Consider the following 20,790-nt stretch of genomic DNA (forward strand, 5'->3'; position numbering starts at 1 on the left):
ACAAACAGGAAAAAAAAAAAGGCATTTAAAAATCCCCCACCCATCCCGTAGAAAAATTAATGGAATTTTATATTAAAAGAATAAAAACATTCTTTACACAACACTGCGATATAAAAAGGCCTTTTTGGTCTATTTTTTTGGGTGGGTTTTAAAGCACAAGGTTCCTTCTCAAACCTGATGGGTGAAGCCAACCTACAAGCACTGCTTTCTCCCTGAGGGGGTGCAGGACACAGTTTTAATTTTTGCAGTTTAAAGAGAAAGGGGCAGGTAGTGCAGGGGGAAGGGAAAGAAAAATAGCATTGCTTCTCCTCCAGCACAGCCTGGGATCCAGAGCAGGTCAACAGAGGGAAAGGAAATAAAATAGAAGGAAAGAAAACATAATGGAGAAAAATAGAGTGAAATAAAATACAGCAAAATAAAACAGAGGAAGGGAAAATAAAATAGAGTCAAATAAAAGAATATAGTGTAAAATAAAATAAAACAGAGCAAAATAAAAGAAGATTGAGGAAAACAAAACAAAACAGAGCAAAAGAAAATTTTTTAAAAATCAGCTATTTCGTCTAATTGGGGTTAAAAACTAAAATAATAAAAAATAGATAACCAAGGTGTTTGGATTATTTCCAGTGTCTTTCCCTGTGGGTTGGCTGGTGCCACAAATGCAGTAGGGCTGGAGGGATGGGGTATGGGGGGTTTGGGGGGATTTACAGACAAATTGGAGCTTTGGCAGTTGCAGAGCAATTAGCAGCAGTGGTGTGGAGGTCTGAGGAGGCAATTAGCAGGTTGGGTTTGGAGCCTTCACCGCCTGCTCCAGGGGGTCCTGTTCGGGAAGGGGGATTTGGACCCAGCAGGGAGGCACCAAAATTTGGGGCTCTGTCCATCTGCCACTTGAAATAGTTGAGTTGGGCACCAAAAATAAAAACAAACCCTCCTCTGTGCTCAGAGCCCCCTTATTTTTGCTGCTTTAATTTGCCCAAACCCATTTATTCTTCTGTTGAACAAGGCACAGCCTGGTCCTAGGAAGGAACCAGCCCAGGGCAGTTTTTCTTGTCTGGCAGAGCTCAGCTGGAGCAACTGAGCTCCAGGCAGGAATTAGTAATAATTAATAATAATTTTTAAAAACCTTTGGTTTAGGTAGCAATGAGGCGGAGGAATGCCGTGCACTGGATCCCTCTGCCAAGAGCAGGGCATGGGAATGCTCGAGCCCTGAGTGGGGCTGGGGCTGGTAGGTGTGAAAACCTCATCTCAGGAAAACCAAGCACTGGCTTCGCTCCCCACTCGCTCCCCAAAACAGGCTGTGGGAGAGGGGTGGTCATGGCACAAAGTGCTTCTGTGCAGCACATCCCCGTGGGATCGGCTTTGTGCCCCTGTGGCACTGGCATCAACCTCCCCCCATTGCCCCTGCAGCATCCCTGTGACAGGTGGACACGGCCCAGCAACCCCAGGGGACTGGGGGTGCCACCCTGCCCACCCGAGGGGACCGTGGCACTGATGGATACGGGAGCTGTGACCCTCAAACCCCCTATTTTAGAGGCTGGCACCGCAAATGGTGCTGAAACCTGGAAGACGAGGAGGAGAAAGGTCTCGTGGAGCATTCAGGGGACCAGGTGGGGTGGGAGCACCGGGGTCTTGCCCGTTTTTGGGAGGGGAGGGAGGCACCAGGCGGTGGGAGGGCGGGGTGAGGGCTCAGACGTACTCCCGGGCCGTGGAGGGCTGCGACTGCCGGTGGTACTGCTGCGCTCGGCGCTCCTTGGCAGGGCAGGAGCAGCACAGCAGGGACCCCCCCAGCATGGAGAGGCCAGCGGCCCCCCAGCCAACGAAGAGAGCAGAGCCAAACTCGTACCTGTGGAGAAAGGGGTGGGGGAGCATCAGGGAGGGGGCAGAGAGGCAGAGGTGCAAACTGAGATGGGCAGTAGGAAGCTCAAAGCTCTGATGGAGGCGACCGGCAATGCCGAGGCAGGGTTTGGTTCTTCCCTCTCTGTCCCCATCTTTCACGTTGGCTGGATCTGGCTCCTACATTTCCCTGTCCTTTAACCCTCCCTTGGGCTGAAACTGCACCATTAGCCTGTCCCAGCTGGTAACAACAAAAGCTTTAGCCTCGGGGACACCTTCTGCAGGGTGGCAGTGAGGGGTGGCAGAGGTCCCTCCCATGTGGCACATCAGCCTTGCCAACACCAACAAGGGAAGGTCCAGTGGGAAGTGCAGGGACAAGATGGGATTCAGATGCAGGGCACCCCCCGAGCCAGGCTCTTACCTGGCGTTGATGGGCACGGCGCTCTCTCTGAAGAACTCGTAGGTCACCTGTGTTGCGTACAAGGACACGGCAGCCAGCGAGCACAGACCTGGGCACAGGACCATGGAATCACAGAATGGTTTGGGTTGGAAGGGACCTTTAAAGGTCAACCTAGTCCAGCCCCCACTAGACATCAAATGCTGACCATCAGTGACACGAAGCCTTCACTGAGCGCTCCAACAAACAGCGTTCAGAGGCTTTGGAGGATTGAGGATTCCTGCACCAGTTTGAGGATTCCTGCACCAGTTTGAGGATTCCTGCACCAGTGAGGTGCGAAGGCTGGGGCTGCCTTACCAGAGAGGATGAAGAGGACACCTCCAGCGACAGCTATGCGGCTTTTGGTGACAGGATCCTCCTCCCCAACTTTAGTGCATTTCATGCCCACCACGCTCACGATGATGCCGAAGAAGCCCAGGAGGAGAGAAATGACCATGAGAGCCCGGGAGGTCTGGATGTGAACTGCAAGGGAGGGGAGAAAAGCTGCTCCCAGCAGGTGGCTTTGGCCACAGCCGGGCACTGGAAGCAAGGTCACCTCGTCCCACGCTGGGGATGGATGTGTCCTTAACCCTGTCCTCACTGTGTGACTCCCATGTCACCTCTTTCCCCACCTGGTAGGTACAGAGACCTCAGCTCAGCTCAGGGCACCACCCCCAACACCATCCCTGACCTTTCCCCCTGCCACACTCATCCTCCTCACGATTGTCTGGGCTGGGAAACACCTTGCCCTGAGCAGCACCACAGTCCCCAAATACCACAGGGGTGATCCACAACCTGGGGGTGTGGGGTGGGGGGAGGTTGTGATGCCCCCATGGGGCACTGTTGGTCCCCAAATGTGATGGCCACCCTGGAGCTCAAACCCACCAGGGTCAGGGGGCATCCCAGCCCCACAAAGGGGCTCGAAACCACAGGGCCAAGAGAGGCTCAGCTGTGGTGTGGGGAGCTCAGATTCACAGATGGAGGGGGGGAACCTGGGCCCACGTGGATGGGTGAAGTGGGCTCAGACCTTTCTAAGGGGGGTCAGAGGCATATTAGAGGGGCTCACACCTAGGGTGAGGTGAGGAGGGCAAGCAGGGTTTGGATCTCCAGAAGACTCTGGAGGGGCCAGGGGGAGCTCAGACCCATGGAGGGGGAAGGGGGCACCCAGACATTGAGAGGATACAAACCCATATAGGTGGGTTCAAACACCGAGAGGGGCTTGGAGCCATATGGGGGCTGTCAAAACCACAGCAGGGCTCAGACCTGCAGGGTGGGGGGGGGGGGGGCACCAGCCAACGAGGGGGCACAGACCCATTGCAGGCGTGGGGTTTCAAACCCATACGGATGGTTTCAAATACACAGAGGGGGCTTAGAGTCACAGAGGGGCTGTCAAAACCACAGCAGGGCTCAGCCCTGCAGGGTGGGGTGGCACCCAGGCACCCAGAGGACACAGACCTGTTGCGGGCGTGGGGTTTCAAACCCGTTCAGGTGGGTTCAAACACAGAGAGAGGCTGAGAGCCGTATGGGGGCCGTCAAACCCACATCAAGGGCTCGACCTGCAAGGAGCAGGGGGCAGCTCAAGATCCCAGGGGAGCTCAGAGAGAGAGCGAGCTCGGTTCTTGCACCTCAAGGTGCTCAGGGGAGCTCGGGGTGGGGGGTGAGGAAAGGGAGGGGGGACTGTAGCCAGGAAAGGGAGCGCGGTACCCACCGTCGAGGGAGAGCAGCGAGTCGTGCAGGCGGCACTGGACCTGCCCGGTGCTCTGGGCGGCGCAGCTCATCCACAGCCCCTCGTGGAGCCCCACGGCCGTGATGATGGCGTCCCCGGCGTACGAGCTCTGCCGCCACTGCGGCAGCACCGCGGCCGCCAGCGCCGACACCCACCCGGCCAGCGCCGCCAGGTACCCGCACAGCTCCCGCGCCCCGCCGCCCATCGCCGCCGCCCCGCGCTCCCCGCACCGCCCGCGGGATGCAGCGCGGCGTGGGAGGAGGGAAAAGGCACGGGAGGGAGGGACAGTGCGGGGGGGGAGGATTTGGAGTGAGGGGAGAGGTTTGGCGGCGGGGGGAAGGGTCTTGCGGAGGGGGAGATTTGGGTGTTGGGAGGGATTTTGAGTCCCGAGTGGGAGATTTGGGGCGTGTGGGGGGGAATTGGGTACTTGGGGAGGGCAGGAGGGGGGGAATTAGGGGCATGGAGAGGGAGCGTTGGGTCTGCTCAGGGAAGAGGTTTGGGGTCTGGGGGGAGAGACTGGAGTCTCGAGTGGGAGATTTGGGGGTGATGTGGGGCTTGGAGGGGGGTAGAATTAGGGACCTGGAGAGGGAGCGTTGGATCTCCAGGGAAGAGCACTGGATTCTGCAGGGGGAGAGATTTGAGTCTCGAGTGGGAGATTTGGGGCCAAAGGGGGGGGATGATGTGGGGCTTGGGGGGGAATTGGGTACTGGGGGCAGGGAGGGGTGGAATTAGGGGCCTGAGAGGGAGCATTGGGTCCTCAGGGAAGAGCACTGGGTTCTGGGGGGGAGAGATTTAGGATCTGAGGGGGAAGAGATTTGAATCTGAGGAGAGTGATTTGGGGCTGGGGGTGAGGATTTGAGTCCTGGAAGGGAGAATTTGGCCTTGGGGTAAAGATTTGGGGCATGGGGAATATTTCTGTCCTACAGGAGATATTTGGGTCTTGAGGGAGATGGGGACTCCACAGTGGAGGGATATGGGAAAATGGGGGTCCCCAACGGGAAGAGGGGAAGGGGGTGTGGAGGAGGTGACCCCTCCCCCCCCAAATCCATGACCCTCTGCACCTCTGCCGTGGGCTGGGAGCCCCCCCCAGCCACAGAGGCCCCGGGGGTGGCTCCAGGAATTCGACAGGGAGCAGGGAAGGGGTTCATTCAGTGAGGGAATTCGGGCACACCACCCACCGTGGCACCAACAAAAGACGCCATTGTCAGCGGTGTCCCCCTGCAGGAGGGGGACACGGGGTGTAGGGGGGACACGTGCCACCACCCCGGTGACACCAAGCCCGTGGCAGCCCCAGGACCTGGCAATGGTTAACCTCCCTGGCCTCATCAGCAGTCTGCTCACGCCCAGGCAGCCGGGGTCAGCCGCGGGGATGGTGGGCACCCTCCAGTGGGACCATCTTTTCATCCTGCAGAAACCTACCCCAGACCCCCCCCTCGCCCACCCTGATGCTGAACGGGCCCTGCCCTACGCCCTCTCCCAGTGGGATGGGGGTGCTGGGTACTGGTGCAGCGGGGCAGGATTTATTTGCCCACATTCCCGGGATGGTTATGGTAATGGCCAGACACCCGCGGGAACAATTCGATGCCCTGTCCGGGGGTGCCAGAGTGCTCAATGTCCTTCTTGTTCAAGGACGGTTCCCTCCTCCTTGGAATGGTGGGTCTCTGCCCACGCTGCAGGAGTGGGGTCCAGGGGATGCTCAGCCGAGGGCTGCACTGCCCCTGCTGCCCCTGGGGCACCTTGTCCCCCCAAAAAACACCTTTGTGGGGTTGCAGGGCTACAACACCCTTCAGTAAATGTTTGCCAGGAGGAAAGGCTGTACCCCAACACTGATGGCAGCCAAAGGGGGGGCAGCAGACTCCAGCCAGCGACAGCTTAGAAAAAAAATAGCTTTATTCACCCATTTTCTGCAGAAGGCACTTAAATAGCCCCAGGTTCAGGAAAGGCACACAACTGCACCTGTGGCACTGGGGCCTCACCCCTAACACAGCACCCCTCCCTTGTCCCCATGTCACCCCTCTGAGCCTCTATCACATCCCAGGTCAGCTCCACGGGGGGATGCTGGATGGTGCAGGGGCAGTGCAGGGCATTCCCCAATGCCCCATCCCACGTGGGTTAGGGGCAGAGGGGGGTCCCATATGTCACCCTGATGACTGAGCAGCCTGAAGCTGCAATGCTGGTGTCACTGGTCCCGGCAGGGACATCCTGGTCCCCGTGGGACATCACAGCTCGTCCTTCCCCACCACAACGGCAGCGGGTGGCTCCTGCTCCGGCTCCAAATCTCCCTCTTCCATGCCAAAAAGCATCTTCACCAGGTCATCTGCCTGCACACGCTCCTGGGGGCAGACCCACGGGGGGGTAAGCATGGCCAGTGTCCCCCTCAAAACCCCCCGTGCTGCTGGGAGGGAGCTCACCCGCTCGCTGTGCCGAGGGTCCAGGGTGAACCAGAGGGCGATGGCGCAGCGCTGGCCCTTGGTCACGGCCTTCACCCCGTGGGGGTTCTCTGAGCCGGAGGAGAAGCCCACGGCACGGCCACACTGTGGCTGGACCTCTGCCTGCCAAGGGTGGGAGACCCCGGTCGTGAGCAAGTCAGTCCCCTTCAACCCCAGTTCATCTTTTGCAGTGGCCCAGGGGGTGTTCCCAGGGGACAGGGCCAGCAGGAAGGAGCTGCACGTGGATCCTCGGAGCTGAGCTACTCACGGTCTGTGTCTTGGCATCCAGCTCAGTGAAGTAGAAAGCTCCTCCTTCAAAGTCTCCATTGAGATAAAGGATGGCACTAAAAAGGGAGCAGGGGACGAGTGGAGGTAACTAACAACCCTGACCACAGCTCCAGCAAGCAGGTGAGCCCAGAGCTCCCCCAACACCCACAGCAAGAGCCTGAGGCAGGAGAGCCCAGGTTTGGTGTCCTCCCACCTGGCTCCTCCCAGCCTAGGTGCCACCAAGCTGTGGTACTCTCAGCTGACAGCCACCACCAGTACCTGTAATCCCGGAATGTGTAGGCTGGGGGTTCCTTCACGCACACCAGAGCCTCTGCATTGAGGATGCAGTTGTCCACGTGCACCTCGTGGCTGTTGTCACTCCGACCTTCTTGCTTCTCTAGGGTGGAACGAGACCTGAGATATCAGGACCCCTCTGTCTGTGCAAGAGCAGGGTCTGTCCCCAAGCATCCCAGGCTTGGAGGTGACAAGAAAGTGGTGTGCAGCCTAAAGCACTTAACTTGCTGGAGTGTGGACCATGCGAGGCCATTCGGGTGGCACAAGCCTCTCCCAGCTTGTCCCGTGGCATTTCCTGGCCTTCCAGGCACAGCCTCTCCCAGCACCCATCCCAAATGCCTCTGGGTGCTGAAATCCTATATGGCATGAAGCCATCTGCCCCACTGGAGGCAACCAAGAGAGCTGCTGCTCATCTTCCTGAGCTGGGCTTTAAGGGACAAGCTTCCCACACCCTCCCAGGTGGAGGAGACAGTTAGGGAGCAGCAAGGAGGTCTCCAAGGAAAGGTCCAAGACCAGACCAATTCCAGCTGTTGGAGGGGACCTGACAGGAGCAGACCCGCTCCTCTGGGCCGTGCTCACCGTCGATGGCTGTGCGGCACACGAGGTGGGAGTAGGAGAAGTGGAGCGGAGCCTCCAGGCGGAAATAGGACTCCATCATGCGCCGCACCTTCTCCGTCACGTTGTAGTACAGGTGGGCACTGCGCAGGGGCACCTTGCCCTCCTGGCCCAGCTACAGGGGGACAGGCAGCACAGGGGCTCAGCCCCAGGTGGCCACGGGGCCTGCCCCCAAACTCCCACCTCTTGCCCCCACAGCCCGTTTCTCCCCGCATCCACCCCAACCTTGAGGGCCTTGAGGACGGTCACGCCGTAGAAGGTCTCGCTGGGGGTGTGAGGAGAGGTCTTCCCCCGATAGCCGTCCCCAGCTGAGGCAGCTGCCTGCAAAACCCCATGGGTGTTACTGGTCTGAGCTGCAACCCCTGCCCGCCCCCCCCGTCCCCACGCTCACGTTAGTGAGTCTCTGCAGCTCCCGACACTCCTCGGCAGAGAGGACTCCATCCACCACCACACGCTGGGAGCCGTTCAGGGCCCTGGAGTTCATGGTGACACTGGCTCCTTCGTACCCCAAGGGGCCACCTGGGGCACAAACGGGATTGGGGGACATGGGGATGAGCACCACCAACCCTGGGGGAAGCTGTGGTCCTGCCACCTGCTCCTGCTGCCACCCACGTATGGAGGGACTGGCAGCAGGGGTCACGGAGGTCCCCATCCCGCCTCCCCTGCTCTGCACCTTCTCGGATGAACTTGCTCATGTCAGCAGACTCCTTGGCCTTCTCCTCCACCAGCGTCTCGATCTCCTTCATGAGGTTGCCAATCTCCTCCGAGATGCGTGCCGCCGTCTCCCGCTCTGCCCTGGGCACGTGGTAGCCATCAGCCCCACCATCCCACTGTCCCCACCACGTCAGGAATGAGAGGCACCAACAAAAGGGCAGGACAAGTTGTCTCAGGGGCTGGTGACAAAGCCCAAGACTGGAGAGAGTCACTCCAATGCATCCCTCACCCTGTGGTGCTTGGGGTGCCCATCATCCCATGGGCTGATGGGAAGCAAAGTTCTGCCCTCCAGCAGCTTTTTCCATCCCCAATATCAACACCTTCCCTGGCAGCAACTCTGTGCCATGGCCTTTGGCCCAAACCCCCCAGAGGAAGAGGGGTATGTCCTGTTGGACCCCTACCAGGGACAGCACTCACTTCTGTTTCTCTCGCAGCCTTTTCGGTATCACCTCTTCAGGTGTCCACGTGTCCTGCAGCCAGAAGAACAGCATCAGGAGCTGGACAAGGATCTGGCCAGGATGCAGATCCCCTCATCCACATTCCACCTGGCCACCGTGTCCCCTTGGTCTCACACCACCCACCGGGTCCACGAAAGGGATGCCGAAGACATCGTAGCTGAAGAAGAGCAGCTCCTTCTCCATCAGGCTCTGCTGGCGGTACACCCGGATCTCCTGTGGCAAGGGGGCACAGGGAAGGGGTGAGGTACAGCACGAGGGCTCTAAAGGACCCTGAGTATGGGCAGGAAGGTGCAGGTTTACACCATTCCTGTGGTCCTTGCTCCAGACCTATAGCCCTGGTTTCCTGTTCCCTCTGGCAGCTGGGAAGGAAGTGGCTTTCCCCATCCTGCCTCAATTTCCCTGTCCTGTGTGGATGACTCAGGAGAGGACAGTCCAGCAGAGCCTGGACATGTCCCTCCTGCAGGAAGCTCTTTAGGAGCAGATCCCCTTCCCTACTCCAGCTGGTGTGGGGCAGAGACCTCCATTCCTGCCTACCACATCCCAGGCAGGAACTGGTCATCCAGATCCAGCTATTTTGAAGCCAAATCCTCTCCTTCTTAAGCAATTTCACTTCAGTTGTGGAAGAGTGCAGCAGAGGTGCGCTCAGACCCTCCTAAAAGGTCTGTCCACCTGCCTCTCCCTGAGGAGTGGGTCCATGTGTGCCAATCATCCAGCTTCACGTGGCCAAAGATATTTTGCCAGTGATGATTTTCAGTCTCTCAGCTATTTTCCAGCTTGTTGAACCCTAAAACCATCCATTACTGTCCACCTTGGGTGGCTGGACCAGAGAAGAGCCCATAACTTCTGCAAAGGTCCCCAAGGAGGAGAGAAGATGTCTCAGCTGATTGCTCACCTCTCGGGGTTGGATGGGTCTCGCCAGGTTCTCCCCCAGGACAGCAGTGTAATAGGCCAAATTCTGGTTCATCACCTCATCATGTGGGAAGAAGAGCAAATAGGTTTTGGCGCATTCGATGGCTTTTTCATAATTCCCATCTGCAAAGAGAAAGTGGGGCTGTTTAACAGCATGTCCAAGGGCACTGGAGGCAGAGCAAACATGGATATGGAAGAGAGATGAGAGACAAAATCCTTGTCGTCCTGCAAAGAGTCTCACAAGCAGGGCGGATCCCCTGGAGCAAGGATAACTGTTGCCACAAAGGCAAAATTCAGAATCCAAGGTGCTCTCCTGCCTCCAGAAACCAGGGTCACAGGTTGAGTACTTTTCTTGCTTGGAAGAATTCCTGAGGCCCCTTTCCAGGTAGTCAGACCCAACCATTCCTTGCTAACCTGCAATTTCCAGCCACTGAAGCACCCTGCCCCACTTTTGTGCAGCCTTTCACAGAATCACACAATCACAAACTGGGGAAGGAAAGGAAGGGACCACACGGGGTCATCTGGTCCAACCTCCCTGCTTCAGCATCCTGGCACAGGATTGCATCCAGATGGTTCTGGAATATCTCCAGCGAGGGAGACCCCACACCCTCTCTGGGCAATCTGTCCCAGCACGTGGTCACCTGCACAGTGAAGTTCTTCCTCATATCCAGGTGAAACTCCCTGTGCATCAGTTCCTGCCCGCTGCCTCTTGTCCTATTGCTCAGCACCACCGAGCAGAGCCTGGTCCATCCTCTGACACCCACCCTGCAGATACTGACAGACATGGATGAAGTCCCCTCTCAGCTGTCTCTTCTCGAGGATTTCCATCTTCTTGGATGCCATATTTTTTTTCCCCTCCCTTTGAAGAAATTTGCACAGAAACAGTTTAATTTTTCCAAGGGGGCGAATTAAAAAGTGAAATAAAATCAGATGTATTTGCCTGGGTTATAATTCTTCTGGCAGGGAAGCACACCACTGTGGTTTGAAGCAAGAAGTAGACAGCAGGCAGGAGGGAAAAAAAATACTTCTCCAGGCTGTTATTTCACTTGGAAAGCAAAACTGCCCGGGAATAAAGCAATGTGGAGGGTGACTGATCCAAATGTCCTACAGAACATTTCAGGCAGGAGGAGCATGCCTGTGTGAACCTCACAAAGTACAACAAGGTCTGGTGGAAGCTTCTCCACCACTGTGAGTGAAGACAGGGGCATGGGTGGGATTAGAGCAGCCTGTGAAGGACTTGGAGATACTGCTGGATGAAAAATTGGACAGGACCTGGCCACGGTAGCCCAGAAACCCCTCAAGTCCTGGGCTGCATTGTGGGCAGTAGGTGAGGGGGGGATTCTGCCCCTCTGCTCTTCTCTGATGAGACCTCCCCTGCAGTGCTGCCTCCAGCTCTGGGGTCCCCAGCACAAGCAGAGTGTGAGTGGACCCCTCTGAGTGGGTCCAGAGGAGGCCACAAAAATGGTTAGAGGACGAGCATATCTAGGAAGAAAGGCTGAAAAAATGTAGGTTGTTGAACCTGGAGATGGGAAGGCTCCTGGGAGATCTTATGGCCTTCCCATATCTAGAAGGGGCTACAAGAGATACGAGGACAACTTTAACCAAGGCTTTTAGTGACAGGACGAGGAGCAATGGTCTTAAACTGAAGGAGGGCAGGGTTAGGTTGGCCATAAGGAGGAAATTTTTTATGATGAGGCTGGTGAGGCACTGGCACAGGCTGCACAGACAAGCTGTGGCTGCCCCATCCCTGGAAGTGTTCCAAGGCAAGTTGGATGGGGCAGTGAGAGACCTGGGAGTGACCAATGCCAAGATGTCGCTGCATCTTGGGCTGGACTGACGAGACAATCTTTGAAGGTCCCTTCCCAACCCAACCACTCTGTGGATCCATGATTTCAGCCTGCCCAGAGCTGGGTGCCCAGCCCTGACAGCCCACAGAAGCTGCTTACTGTTGTAGTAGGCAAACTGCAGGTAGTTGAAGTGCGAGGGCAGGAAATCCTCCAGAGGCTTCTCCCGGCCAGGCTGTGAGGCCAGCTCTGTGACACAGCCCTGCTTGCAGCTTAGCACCTGCATGGAGTGGTCTGGTGGAGAAAAAAAAACCATGTCACTGCTCACGGTCACCCACAGGCTGGTGGGCAGGACCCTGAGGGGTCTCCAACCTTCTGCTTGCACTGGGGCTGTTTGCCAGATTTTTGGTGGTTGGTTGTCCACCTCTAAGTGATGGGGGGGGGCCGTGCTGCTCTCTGGGGACAGAGTGGCCATCTCTGGCCTCCCATCCTGGTGACCCTCTGCTGGATCCTCTCCCGGTTTTCCATATTCCTCTGGAATTTGGAGGATTCTTGAGCATCACCCCAAGTGCTGAGTGCAGGCAAACACCTCCTGCCACTTACTGGCCACACTTCTCCAAGTAAAACCTAGGATGGCGTTTGCCCTCTTCAGGGACCCACCATCCCTCAGGTCTTTGGGAACCAACCGCCCACCGAGAACTGTCCCCAACTCTTGTGACAGGACACAGCAGGCAGAGCTGGCACCTGTGATGGCCTGGAAAAGGTCTGCATTGTACTCCAGGTAGTTGTAGCCCTCGTAGTCGTAGGGTCCCTCGCAGAGCGCGCGGCACTCGGCGTCTGCCACGAAATACTCGTCCAGGGCCTTCTCCAGGTGCAGGATGGCGGCAGCCGGCTGCTCCTCCGAGTAAAACCGGACCCCCAGCCGAAACTCGCTCTGCAGAGGGATGAGGAATGATGAGGGGGGCTCAACATGGGGGTTCCATCCCCGTGATGGATCACCTGGGCTACCTCGTCCCCATGGGGAGGGACCTCGCAGCACCACAGTTACCGCACAGGGACTTTGGAAGGGGAGGGGGGGGTCTCACCAGGTGGGGTTTGGCCTCCAGGTCGGTGAAGTCCTCCTCGCGGACCCCCACCATAGCCTGGTAGTACTCCAGGTTCTGCCTCATCTCCTGGTGCCCGGGATTGGCCACGAAGAAGGTGTGAGCGGCCGCTGCCGCCTGCGCCGGCCGGTTCATCTGGGTGGGATGAGGGGGGTGAGACAGTGCAGATCCCACGCGGAGAGGAGGGGACCCCCGGCCCCTGAGACATCCCGGAGCATCCCAGGGCATCCCGGCGGCCGGGGTAGGGGGCGGTGACGGGGGCGGCCCCGGCGAGCTCCGACGTGGCACTGAGGGGGGCAGGGCACGGCCATCCCGCCGGGGCACACACCGAACCCATCTCCGGCGTCCCGGCACCGCGATCGTCCCCGGCCGGTTCTCTCGATCCCATCCCTCCATCCCCCCCGCCCGGCTCCGGCATCCTCCGCGCATCCCGCCCGTCCCGCATCCCGCCGCACCGGGAACTCCTCCCTTCCCTCCCTCCCTCCCTGCCGGTCCCGCACCTTGAAATAGGCGACCTGCAGGTAGTTGTAGGGGCTGCGCCGGGCGAACTCGCGCTCCAGCTCCTCGCTCAGGCGGTACCGGGAGGGCGCGGCGGGCCCGCAGCCCCGCAGGCAGGCTGCGCGGCGGAGCAGCCCCCGGAAGAACCGCAGGTCCCGGAGAACCGGGTCGGGCTGGGGCTCGGTGCCCTCCTCCTCGTCCTCCGGCGGCCCCGCCGTGGCGTTGGCGCAGCGCAGGCGGCACCGCGCCAGGCGGGAGCGCAGGGCGGCCCGCGCCCGCAGCGCCCGCTCCATCTGCAGCACCACGGCCGGCCAGTCCCCCCGCGCGTACGCCTCGGCGCCGGCGGCGAACAGGGCGTCCGGCGGCTGGGCCGGCAGCGGCGGGTCGGCCGGGACAGGGAGCGGGAGCGGCTGCGGTGGCGTGGCGGCTCCCGCCAGCAGCACCAGCGGCAGCAGCAGCAGCAGCTCCATGACCGGCAGCGGCGGCGGCAGCGCCATGTCTGAGCCCTGGCCGAGTCGCCGCACCGCAGCGATACAAGCCCCGCCCCTCCGCCACGCCCCTCCGTGGCCATCACCCAATCAGCGGCCGCAGCTCATCGCCTAGGCCCCGCCTCCTCTGCCACACCACGCCCTCTCCGCGCACACTGCCCAATCAGAGGCCTCAGCCGCGGTCCCGCCCCCTCGCCGCGCGCGGTGACGCCACAGCGGGAAGCGGGCGGAAGTGGTCGGGCGCGGTCGGCGATGGCGGAGGGAGGCGCGGGGCCCGGGCATGGCGGCGCCGGCCCTGGGCTGGCCCTGGCCCTGGTGGAGGGCACTGCCGGCCGCGCCGCCCGCGTCGGGGACCCCGACGACCTGGTGGCCCTGGCGCGGCAGGTGCAGCAGGTGAGGGCCGGGCCCCGGCGCCGGGACGGCGGGGGCATGGCTCTGGGCCCCGTGTCCCCGGCTCTGGGCCCCGTGTCCCCGGTGCCTCCCGGCCGTTCTCCGGAGCCTTCTCAGCCGGCGGCGGCCTTGGTGCCTCCCAGCACTGTTCTCTGGTGACTCCGGCGGCCTCTTGATGCCTCCTACCCTCTCCCACTGTCCCCTCCCCGTGTGTCCCAGTGCCCCCCAGTGCCTTCCCGAGTTCCCACGCTGTTGGTGTCTGCAGTACCTCCCATTGCACCTCCCCGCTTCCCACTGTGCCCTGCTGCCCCCCGGCGACTCACAGAGCATCACACCGAAGTCCCATCCCAGTGTACGCTGCTGTCTCCCAGTATGTCCCAGTAACCAGTTCACCCCACTGTGTCCAGGTGCCTCCAGCCGCTACTCTCCCAGTCCATCCCAGCACCCCTGGTATGTCTCATTCCCACTTCAGTGGCTCCCAGTCCATCTCAGTGCCTCTGAGTGCACCCCAGTTTTTCCTGATATGTCCTACTGCCCCTCCCAGTGTCTCCCAGCACACCCCAGTGCCCCCCCCGAATGTTCTGCTTTCCCTCCGGTGCCTCCTAGTACATCCTACTGCCTTCCAGGGATGTCCAGTTTGTCCTCCAGAGCTTCTCAGTCCGCCTAAATGCTTCCCTGTAAATCCGACTGCCTCTTTGCTGTGCATCCCACTACCTCCCAATCCAACCCATTGCCTCCTAGTCTGTCCCTACTGCTCCCTCCCACTGCCCCCAGCCTGTCCAGGCAGCTCCCAGTGCCTCCCAGCTCCACGGGTGTCACTGCAGTGCCCCGGGGGTGCTGTGACAGCTGACACCTTGAGCGTGGGAGGGCTGCGGCTCCTCCCATCCTGACCAGCACCCACTCCTCCCTCTCCCAGGCCGATGACTTCGTGCGGGCGAACGCCTGCAGCAAACTGGCCGTGATCGCCGAGCAGATCCGGCACCTGCAGGAGCAGGCGCGGAAGGTGAGCGAGGATGGGCAGGAGGCTCGTTGATGAGCACCTGCCCTCTCTGCCGGGCGTTCGGGGGGAGCTGTGGCCCTGGGTGTGAGTCGGGGCCAGAAGCCCAGCAGAGGAGGTTCAGTGGGAAAATGAGGGTTTGTTGTCAGGTGTCAATGGGGACGGTTTTGAGTCCTGGGCACATCAGGAAGGACTTCAGATAAAGTGGGGGCACAAGGGCGGGTGGTGCAAAGCAGCTCATGTGTCAGGGAGGACAGAGAGATGACTCTGGATTTAGGAAGGGTGACTCCTGCATGTGCTGTGCTCCCAGGAGGACCCATAGGGATGGCAATGTGGCCCTGGTTGGATCTGAGCCCCCTGAGAGAGAAGAGCTTTCCCTGACAGTGGGCTTGGCTTTCCCATTTGTCCCAGCTCATTTGGTCCTGGCAGCACCCAGCAGGGCTCAGCTGTGCTCATCAATACACCCTTCACCCTCAGGGGTGAAATCTGGAGTCAGAGTGGGAAAGGATCTGCCAGTCAGTGCAACTGGCCTGCGGCCATGGAGGCACTTACGTCATGTAATCATTAACTGGTGGAGCTGGGGAGATGAATTTCCCTTTGTTCCCTGCCCCTTTCCCTGGGGACAGCAGCAGGAAGCCCCCAGCAGCTGTGTGTGTGGGGTCAGGCACAGAGGTGAACCTGGGGAGAGGTGCAGAGATCCTTGATCCTTGGAGGTATCTCCACCTCCGAGGAGAGGTGCTCTGAGGTCCAGCTGACAGGGAAGACGTGGAGAAAACTTAATCTCTTTGGGAAGCATCTCCTTCCTGGGGGCAAATGAAATCAGACATGCAGATCGAGTGTGTCAAGGGATGTGTCTTGGGCTCTGGCAATAGCACACTGTCATTTTATTTCAAATGTAGAAACATTAAATTTGTGTTTTCCAGGTCTTGGATGAAGCTAACAGAGATGCTGATCTGAACCACGTGGCCTGCAACCTTGTGAAGAAGCCAGGAAACATTTACTACATGTACAGGAGGGAGAGTGGGCAGCGATACTTCTCCATCCTGTCTCCTAAGGTGAGTGGTCACGGCCCCTGAGGGAGCAGGGAGGGGAAAAAAAAGTCATGTTTGTGGTGTTTGGGAACATGTGGACCTCAGAAAAAACCACCAGCTTGATGGGGGCATTTGTTGGCTGCTGCTCAGTTGGCCTTTGCCCTTGGTCTGGGTTAGTCTGCTGGGGCCAGAGCCATCTTATGGAGTTCTCTGGCTCTTGGTGGAGGATGGCAAGAAGCCCTTTGGTGTATGGACCTGAATTCTGCCTTTTGGTCCCTGCAGTTCTTCCTCTGAGCCTTTTGTGGCTGGTGTGGCTGCCTGACAGGGTGCTGTCTTCAGGTGCTTCAGCCCAGGGACTGAGTTTGCCTGCAGCTTGAGGAGTGGTCTTGGAGGTCTCCTCCTTACAGGCCACCCATTTTCTTACATGCAGGGTGAAGGCTTCAGGGCAAACCTCTGGGCAGGTCAGGGAGGTCCTGTGCCCCCAAGCCTCCCTGCATCAGCAGTGCTGGGGCTCGACCTGATCTTGGACTCAGGGTAGCTGAGCTTATTTTTAGGTTAAGAAATGGGATGATCACGTAGCTGGGAGTGCATCAGAGGTTGGGGGCTGAGGGACAGCACAGCCCAGCTGCAGGGGAAACTGAGCACTGATGAAGTCTCTCCTTTCCCTGCCAGGAATGGGGAACCACTCCCCACGAATTTCTCGGTGCCTATAAGCTCCAGCACGACATGTCCTGGACTCCATTTGAGGACATTGAGAGACGAGATGCAGAAACAGCCATCCTGGAGAAGCTGCTGAGCCGGCAGGCAGCACTGCCCCCCTGCACAGAGCCCAACTTCCAGGGCCTGACCAAGGCACAGGAGTGACCACACAGGACCCCCTGAGCAGAGTCCCCGGGTGAGGGGACACGGGGCCTGGGCACTGCCAAAGGCAGGGCAAGGAAAAGAGCCCAAGAAACAAAAATGCTGATTGCTCTGTGCTTTAAGGACACTAATTATGTATTCAATCCTACTGGATTTTCTGGTAATTGAGTAATTTATTATGTTGACCTGTGCCCAGCTGTACTGAGAGGCAGGTGGTACCAGCTGGTGTGAGTTCCAGAGGGCTTGGAACGTCCTACCTGCCTGGCTCTGGTGTACCTCACTGTGGCAGGTAATGATTCCAGGGCTGGATTTTGCCCCTTGTTAAAATGCACATATTTATGGAACTGTGTGGCCCAGGAAGAGGCATCAAAACCCCATGCAAAGGGTCTGCTGTGATGAGAATCTGCTGGTCTCTGTCCCAGCTGGTCTGAACCCCTGAGCTGGGAACACGGGTGACCTGGAGCTCTGTTTTCTGGGAAGAGTGTCCTCAAAAGTGCCATTCAGGCCTCAGGTGCTCTTCAAACAATGTGTGTTTCACAGTCCTTGTGCATTCCCCTTGGATTTGAGTGCATGAGCTGCCAGGTGGAGACAAGGCACAGATGCCTCTGTGCCAGAGCGGTGGGGAAAGTAAAATAAACCAGTCTTGATCTCAGATGTGCCTTTGAGACAGGCCCTGTGTTCCTCCTGTGTGGCAAGTATCCCTTTGGCTTTATCAGGGAGACTTGGTGGCACGTGGAGCTGATGGGACATCTCCAGCCTCTTGTCCTTGTGCCCACACCTTGGGAGATGCTTGAGGCTGCTGGCAGTGACAATTCCTTATGGGAAGAGCTGTTCCCTGTGGGACCACATAGAAGTGGGGAGGTTTGAGGCAGCTCCCTGGCACCCCAGCATTTTTTTTTCCCCCCCCCAGGTTGTTTTTCTCCCAGCTCTGCCCAGTGCAGTAGCTCACCCACATGCCAGCATGGCTGAGCCTTTGGTTGACAGAAACCTGCTCCTCAGAGTCAACTTTTCCCAGTGCCCTTCCTCACTTGAAGCACAAGCCAGATTAACAGCAATTATTCTATTATTATTATTATTATTCCAAGGTATAATTAATTCCTCATCAAGTCACAAGTGTCTTAATTTGATGGTTTTTTTTTTCTCTGCTCATTCCATCGCCCTGGGTCTGATTTTACCCTGCGTTATTAAATCTTAACTTGGAAGGGAGAAAGTTAATTACTGCACGAGCTTTCTGTGGTGCTAATTACAGCAACAGCAGATGTGTGTTGATTTAATGCTCCTCTGGGAAGTGGGGCTTCCTGCCCCAGTTTTATCTGTTTCCATCATTAGTATCTGTACCATGACACGTGCAAAGAGGTCGGGGTGGTTGTGGGACCTCTATAGCCTTAGGTGGGATTTCACCTCCAGCAGACACTCCACGACTTGCTGGTTGTTCTTGCTGGTCCTCTGGGCATTGTCAAGTCTTTCTCTTGGATTTGCCTCCCAAAAAGCAAAGCCCCCATGGCTGTGGATTTGTATGAAAACACCAAGGAGGTCTCGAGAGGCAGGCCGTGGGGGCGATGGGCTCGTGCTCGGTGCTCTCATGGGGATGAGGGTCCTGCAGTAGTGCAGGGGGGGATTGCTGGAAAGGGGGAACCATCCCCCCCCAAAACAGCCCACCTAGTGTTGCCATCCCTGCTGGTTCTGTATCTAAATAAATCCAAAGAAGTGAGGCACTGTCAGAAATGCTGGAAGGTGGTGTAGAGCTGAGCATGAGGATAAGCATCCTCTGGAACATGGGCAAGGGTGGAGCTGGTGGCAGGAGGATGAGCTGGAGCCTCCTGTGGTGGTTACAGCTTTGGATGAGTCCTGGAGAACCGAGGAGATGGTGCCCTGTGAGAGACTCCACAAGTCCCTCTGGGTTCATGATCTGTTGCCTTTGTGCTTGACAGGAGCAGGGATTTCACCCAAAATCAGCTGGGAAGGGTCAGCAGGACACTGGCATCCACTCCCAGTTTTGTCCTGAAAATTCTTGTGGAAAATATTCTTCTTCCATTGCTCTTTGGTGAGCGCTCAGGGCAGCAGTGAGCATGTTCAGAAGGCAGAGGCTTGTTACCAAATCTCCAAGGGTGGCCAATATTTGCAGGAGAAGGCACAGATGGGCTTCTGACACCATTACATTGGGCAGAGCAAGTTTTGCTCTATCTTTGGCCACGCAGACGAACCAGGGCTTGCTTAAAAGGCCCAGCACAAAGATGTTCTGAGGGTCTGACCCACTTCAGCTGCTCCCCAGAGCCCATGGTTGGTGACTCAGGGCTGCTGGCACTAGGACCTGGAGCTCTTTGTGGCTTTTATAAATTGAATTACTCTGGATTTTTCTGTGTCAGGCCAGATTCTGGCTCCTGCTTCTCAAAGTGGCCATGCCTGGAGATTTTCTTTCTGGGCTCTTGTTTCTGAAGGATGAGGTGGGTTTAGGGGGATTTAACCCTCCATAAGTCCCTGACTCTTCCAGGGGGTTGTCTCCCAGCCAGGAGGAGTCTCCCAGCAAGGAGGAATTGTGGCTCTTTGGCCCGTTTTATTTCAGCTTCAGCTCCAGAGGAGTAAAGGAAAACAAACAAACAAAAAGAGGAAGAAAACATTGAGGGGAATTTGGAAACTGATCCAGGGGATGCCCCACATAGGGAAACTCTGCCCCATGTGCTCCTGCAGCCCTCGAGTGTGTGCACAGAGGTGCAGGTGCAGGGTGGAGGGGTCTAAATTAGCAACACTGAAGTTTTTATTTAAACTTCAAAGGCTTACATAGAGACCAAAGCGGTGTGTTGCTGCTCTATGGTCAGTTTATACCAAAAAAAAGAAAAAAAAAGAAACCCAAAAGGCACAGAATTTGCTCTTGCATTGAAAAGACCACAAACCCTGGGAGCATTTGCCACTGCACCCTGTGACCAACCTCCCCTTGCCCATGGATGGTGGATCATCATCAAACTATTTGGGCACATGCACATGATTTCACAAAAAACGTGCAGCTAGCAAAAGTATACTTTTTTCTGCTGTTGTTCTTGAAACCCACAAAGTTTGCCATCATTACGGGAATCCCTGCTGGAGATAAAGGAGGTGTCCAGGATCCTGGAGCATCCTTTAGTCTGCCACTCAACAGAGCCAAATATATCCCAACACCTCTGCAGCTCTGAAGCTCCCATTTCTGGACAAGTGACTATCAATTACCAAAGAAACATTAAGAGATCACTTCTCAAAATGCAACTATCATGGAGCTACCCCAGAGCTATCACAGAATGTGCTGAGCTGGATCTCACTGTTTGAGACCAACTGATATTTTCTGTACTTAATGCAACTTTCTTTTTCTAATTCTGTAAGATACTTTGCACATCTTTGCAAAGGCTCCTCTCAACCACCTGGTACATACAAGACAGGAAGTGAGGGTGGTTGGGCAGGGGAATTTTAATTTTAATAAAAGTGAATTTTAATAGCCTGAGCTCAAGACACCAGCAGCACCACAACATACACTTCAAAAATAAAGGAGACCTAATTCTTCACAGAGACAGTGATCAGACACTGGAATGGGCTGCCCAGGTGGATTCACTGTCCCTGGAGGTATTTAAGAAGAGACTGGATGTAGCACTCAGTGCCACGGTCGAGTAGGCAAGGTCAAAGGCTGGGCTTGACGATCTCAGAGGTCTTTTCCAGCCTGGTTGATTCTGTGACTTTTTCCACGACTTTTAAGCCTTGCTCTTGTGCTCAGTGATCGGATTGGGTCATGACTAATAAGATGAGGTCACCACTTTCTGAGTTATATATATATATGTATATATATGCACACAGTATACACAGTATTTATGGAGAATTCGGTCTGACAGAGCAGGAATCGTTTCCTGAGTTAGTTAATGTCCCTGGGAACCAAGCCCCTGGAATCTGTTCCCGCTCTCGGATCTTCCCCCGGCGGCGGCGGGCGCGGCCAGCAGGGGG

At 57.2% G+C, this 20,790-nt stretch overlaps 3 protein-coding genes and 1 long non-coding RNA gene across 4 annotated transcripts; 2 read left to right on the forward strand and 2 right to left on the reverse strand.

The window, feature by feature from the left end:
* Positions 1 to 4,277, reverse strand: CLDN19 (claudin 19). The gene is made up of 4 exons (XM_064678694.1): positions 3,975 to 4,277; positions 2,585 to 2,749; positions 2,252 to 2,339; positions 1 to 1,840 (listed from the first exon to the last, which is right to left on the reverse strand). Exons 1-4 carry the CDS (start codon positions 4,195 to 4,197, stop codon positions 1,684 to 1,686), a joined length of 633 nt encoding a protein of 210 aa, XP_064534764.1. The 5' UTR covers positions 4,198 to 4,277; the 3' UTR covers positions 1 to 1,683.
* On the forward strand, positions 4,078 to 10,454 carry LOC135425914 (uncharacterized). The gene is made up of 2 exons (XR_010435795.1): positions 4,078 to 4,164; positions 6,613 to 10,454. It is a non-coding gene; the product is annotated as an uncharacterized LOC135425914 (long non-coding RNA).
* P3H1 (prolyl 3-hydroxylase 1) lies at positions 5,865 to 13,578 on the reverse strand. Its single transcript, XM_064678693.1, has 15 exons — positions 13,066 to 13,578; positions 12,548 to 12,700; positions 12,207 to 12,396; positions 11,625 to 11,756; positions 9,662 to 9,801; positions 8,893 to 8,982; positions 8,729 to 8,781; positions 8,271 to 8,392; positions 7,989 to 8,116; positions 7,823 to 7,918; positions 7,562 to 7,712; positions 6,968 to 7,085; positions 6,690 to 6,765; positions 6,404 to 6,544; positions 5,865 to 6,325 (listed from the first exon to the last, which is right to left on the reverse strand). Exons 1-15 carry the CDS (start codon positions 13,558 to 13,560, stop codon positions 6,212 to 6,214), a joined length of 2,199 nt encoding a protein of 732 aa, XP_064534763.1. The 5' UTR covers positions 13,561 to 13,578; the 3' UTR covers positions 5,865 to 6,211.
* Positions 13,579 to 13,777: 199 nt separating this feature from the next.
* On the forward strand, positions 13,778 to 17,487 carry C22H1orf50 (chromosome 22 C1orf50 homolog). Its single transcript, XM_064678695.1, has 4 exons — positions 13,778 to 13,944; positions 14,858 to 14,944; positions 15,862 to 15,993; positions 16,642 to 17,487. Exons 1-4 carry the CDS (start codon positions 13,804 to 13,806, stop codon positions 16,831 to 16,833), a joined length of 552 nt encoding a protein of 183 aa, XP_064534765.1. The 5' UTR covers positions 13,778 to 13,803; the 3' UTR covers positions 16,834 to 17,487.
* Positions 17,488 to 20,790: the final 3,303 nt, after the last annotated feature.

This window comes from Pseudopipra pipra, chromosome 22 (assembly GCF_036250125.1).
Source record: "Pseudopipra pipra isolate bDixPip1 chromosome 22, bDixPip1.hap1, whole genome shotgun sequence".
Classification (NCBI taxonomy): domain Eukaryota; kingdom Metazoa; phylum Chordata; class Aves; order Passeriformes; family Pipridae; genus Pseudopipra; species Pseudopipra pipra.

Coding starts and splice junctions, on each gene's coding strand:
- C22H1orf50 (XM_064678695.1), top strand. CDS start 13,804: ATGGCGGAGGGAGGCGCGGGGCCCGGGCATGGCGGCGCCGGCCCTGGG. Junction 13,945..14,857: donor TGGCGCGGCAGGTGCAGCAG/GTGAGGGCCGGG, acceptor TCCCTCTCCCAG/GCCGATGACTTCGTGCGGGC. Junction 15,994..16,641: donor TCTCCATCCTGTCTCCTAAG/GTGAGTGGTCAC, acceptor TTTCCCTGCCAG/GAATGGGGAACCACTCCCCA.
- P3H1 (XM_064678693.1), bottom strand. CDS start 13,560: ATGGCGCTGCCGCCGCCGCTGCCGGTCATGGAGCTGCTGCTGCTGCTG. Junction 12,397..12,547: donor TGGAGGCCAAACCCCACCTG/GTGAGACCCCCC, acceptor ATCCCTCTGCAG/AGCGAGTTTCGGCTGGGGGT. Junction 7,086..7,561: donor GTGCCGCACAGCCATCGACG/GTGAGCACGGCC, acceptor GTTCCACCCTAG/AGAAGCAAGAAGGTCGGAGT.
- CLDN19 (XM_064678694.1), bottom strand. CDS start 4,197: ATGGGCGGCGGGGCGCGGGAGCTGTGCGGGTACCTGGCGGCGCTGGCC. Junction 2,750..3,974: donor CTCGCTGCTCTCCCTCGACG/GTGGGTACCGCG, acceptor CCTCCCTTGCAG/TTCACATCCAGACCTCCCGG. Junction 1,841..2,251: donor GCCGTGCCCATCAACGCCAG/GTAAGAGCCTGG, acceptor CTTTCTCCACAG/GTACGAGTTTGGCTCTGCTC.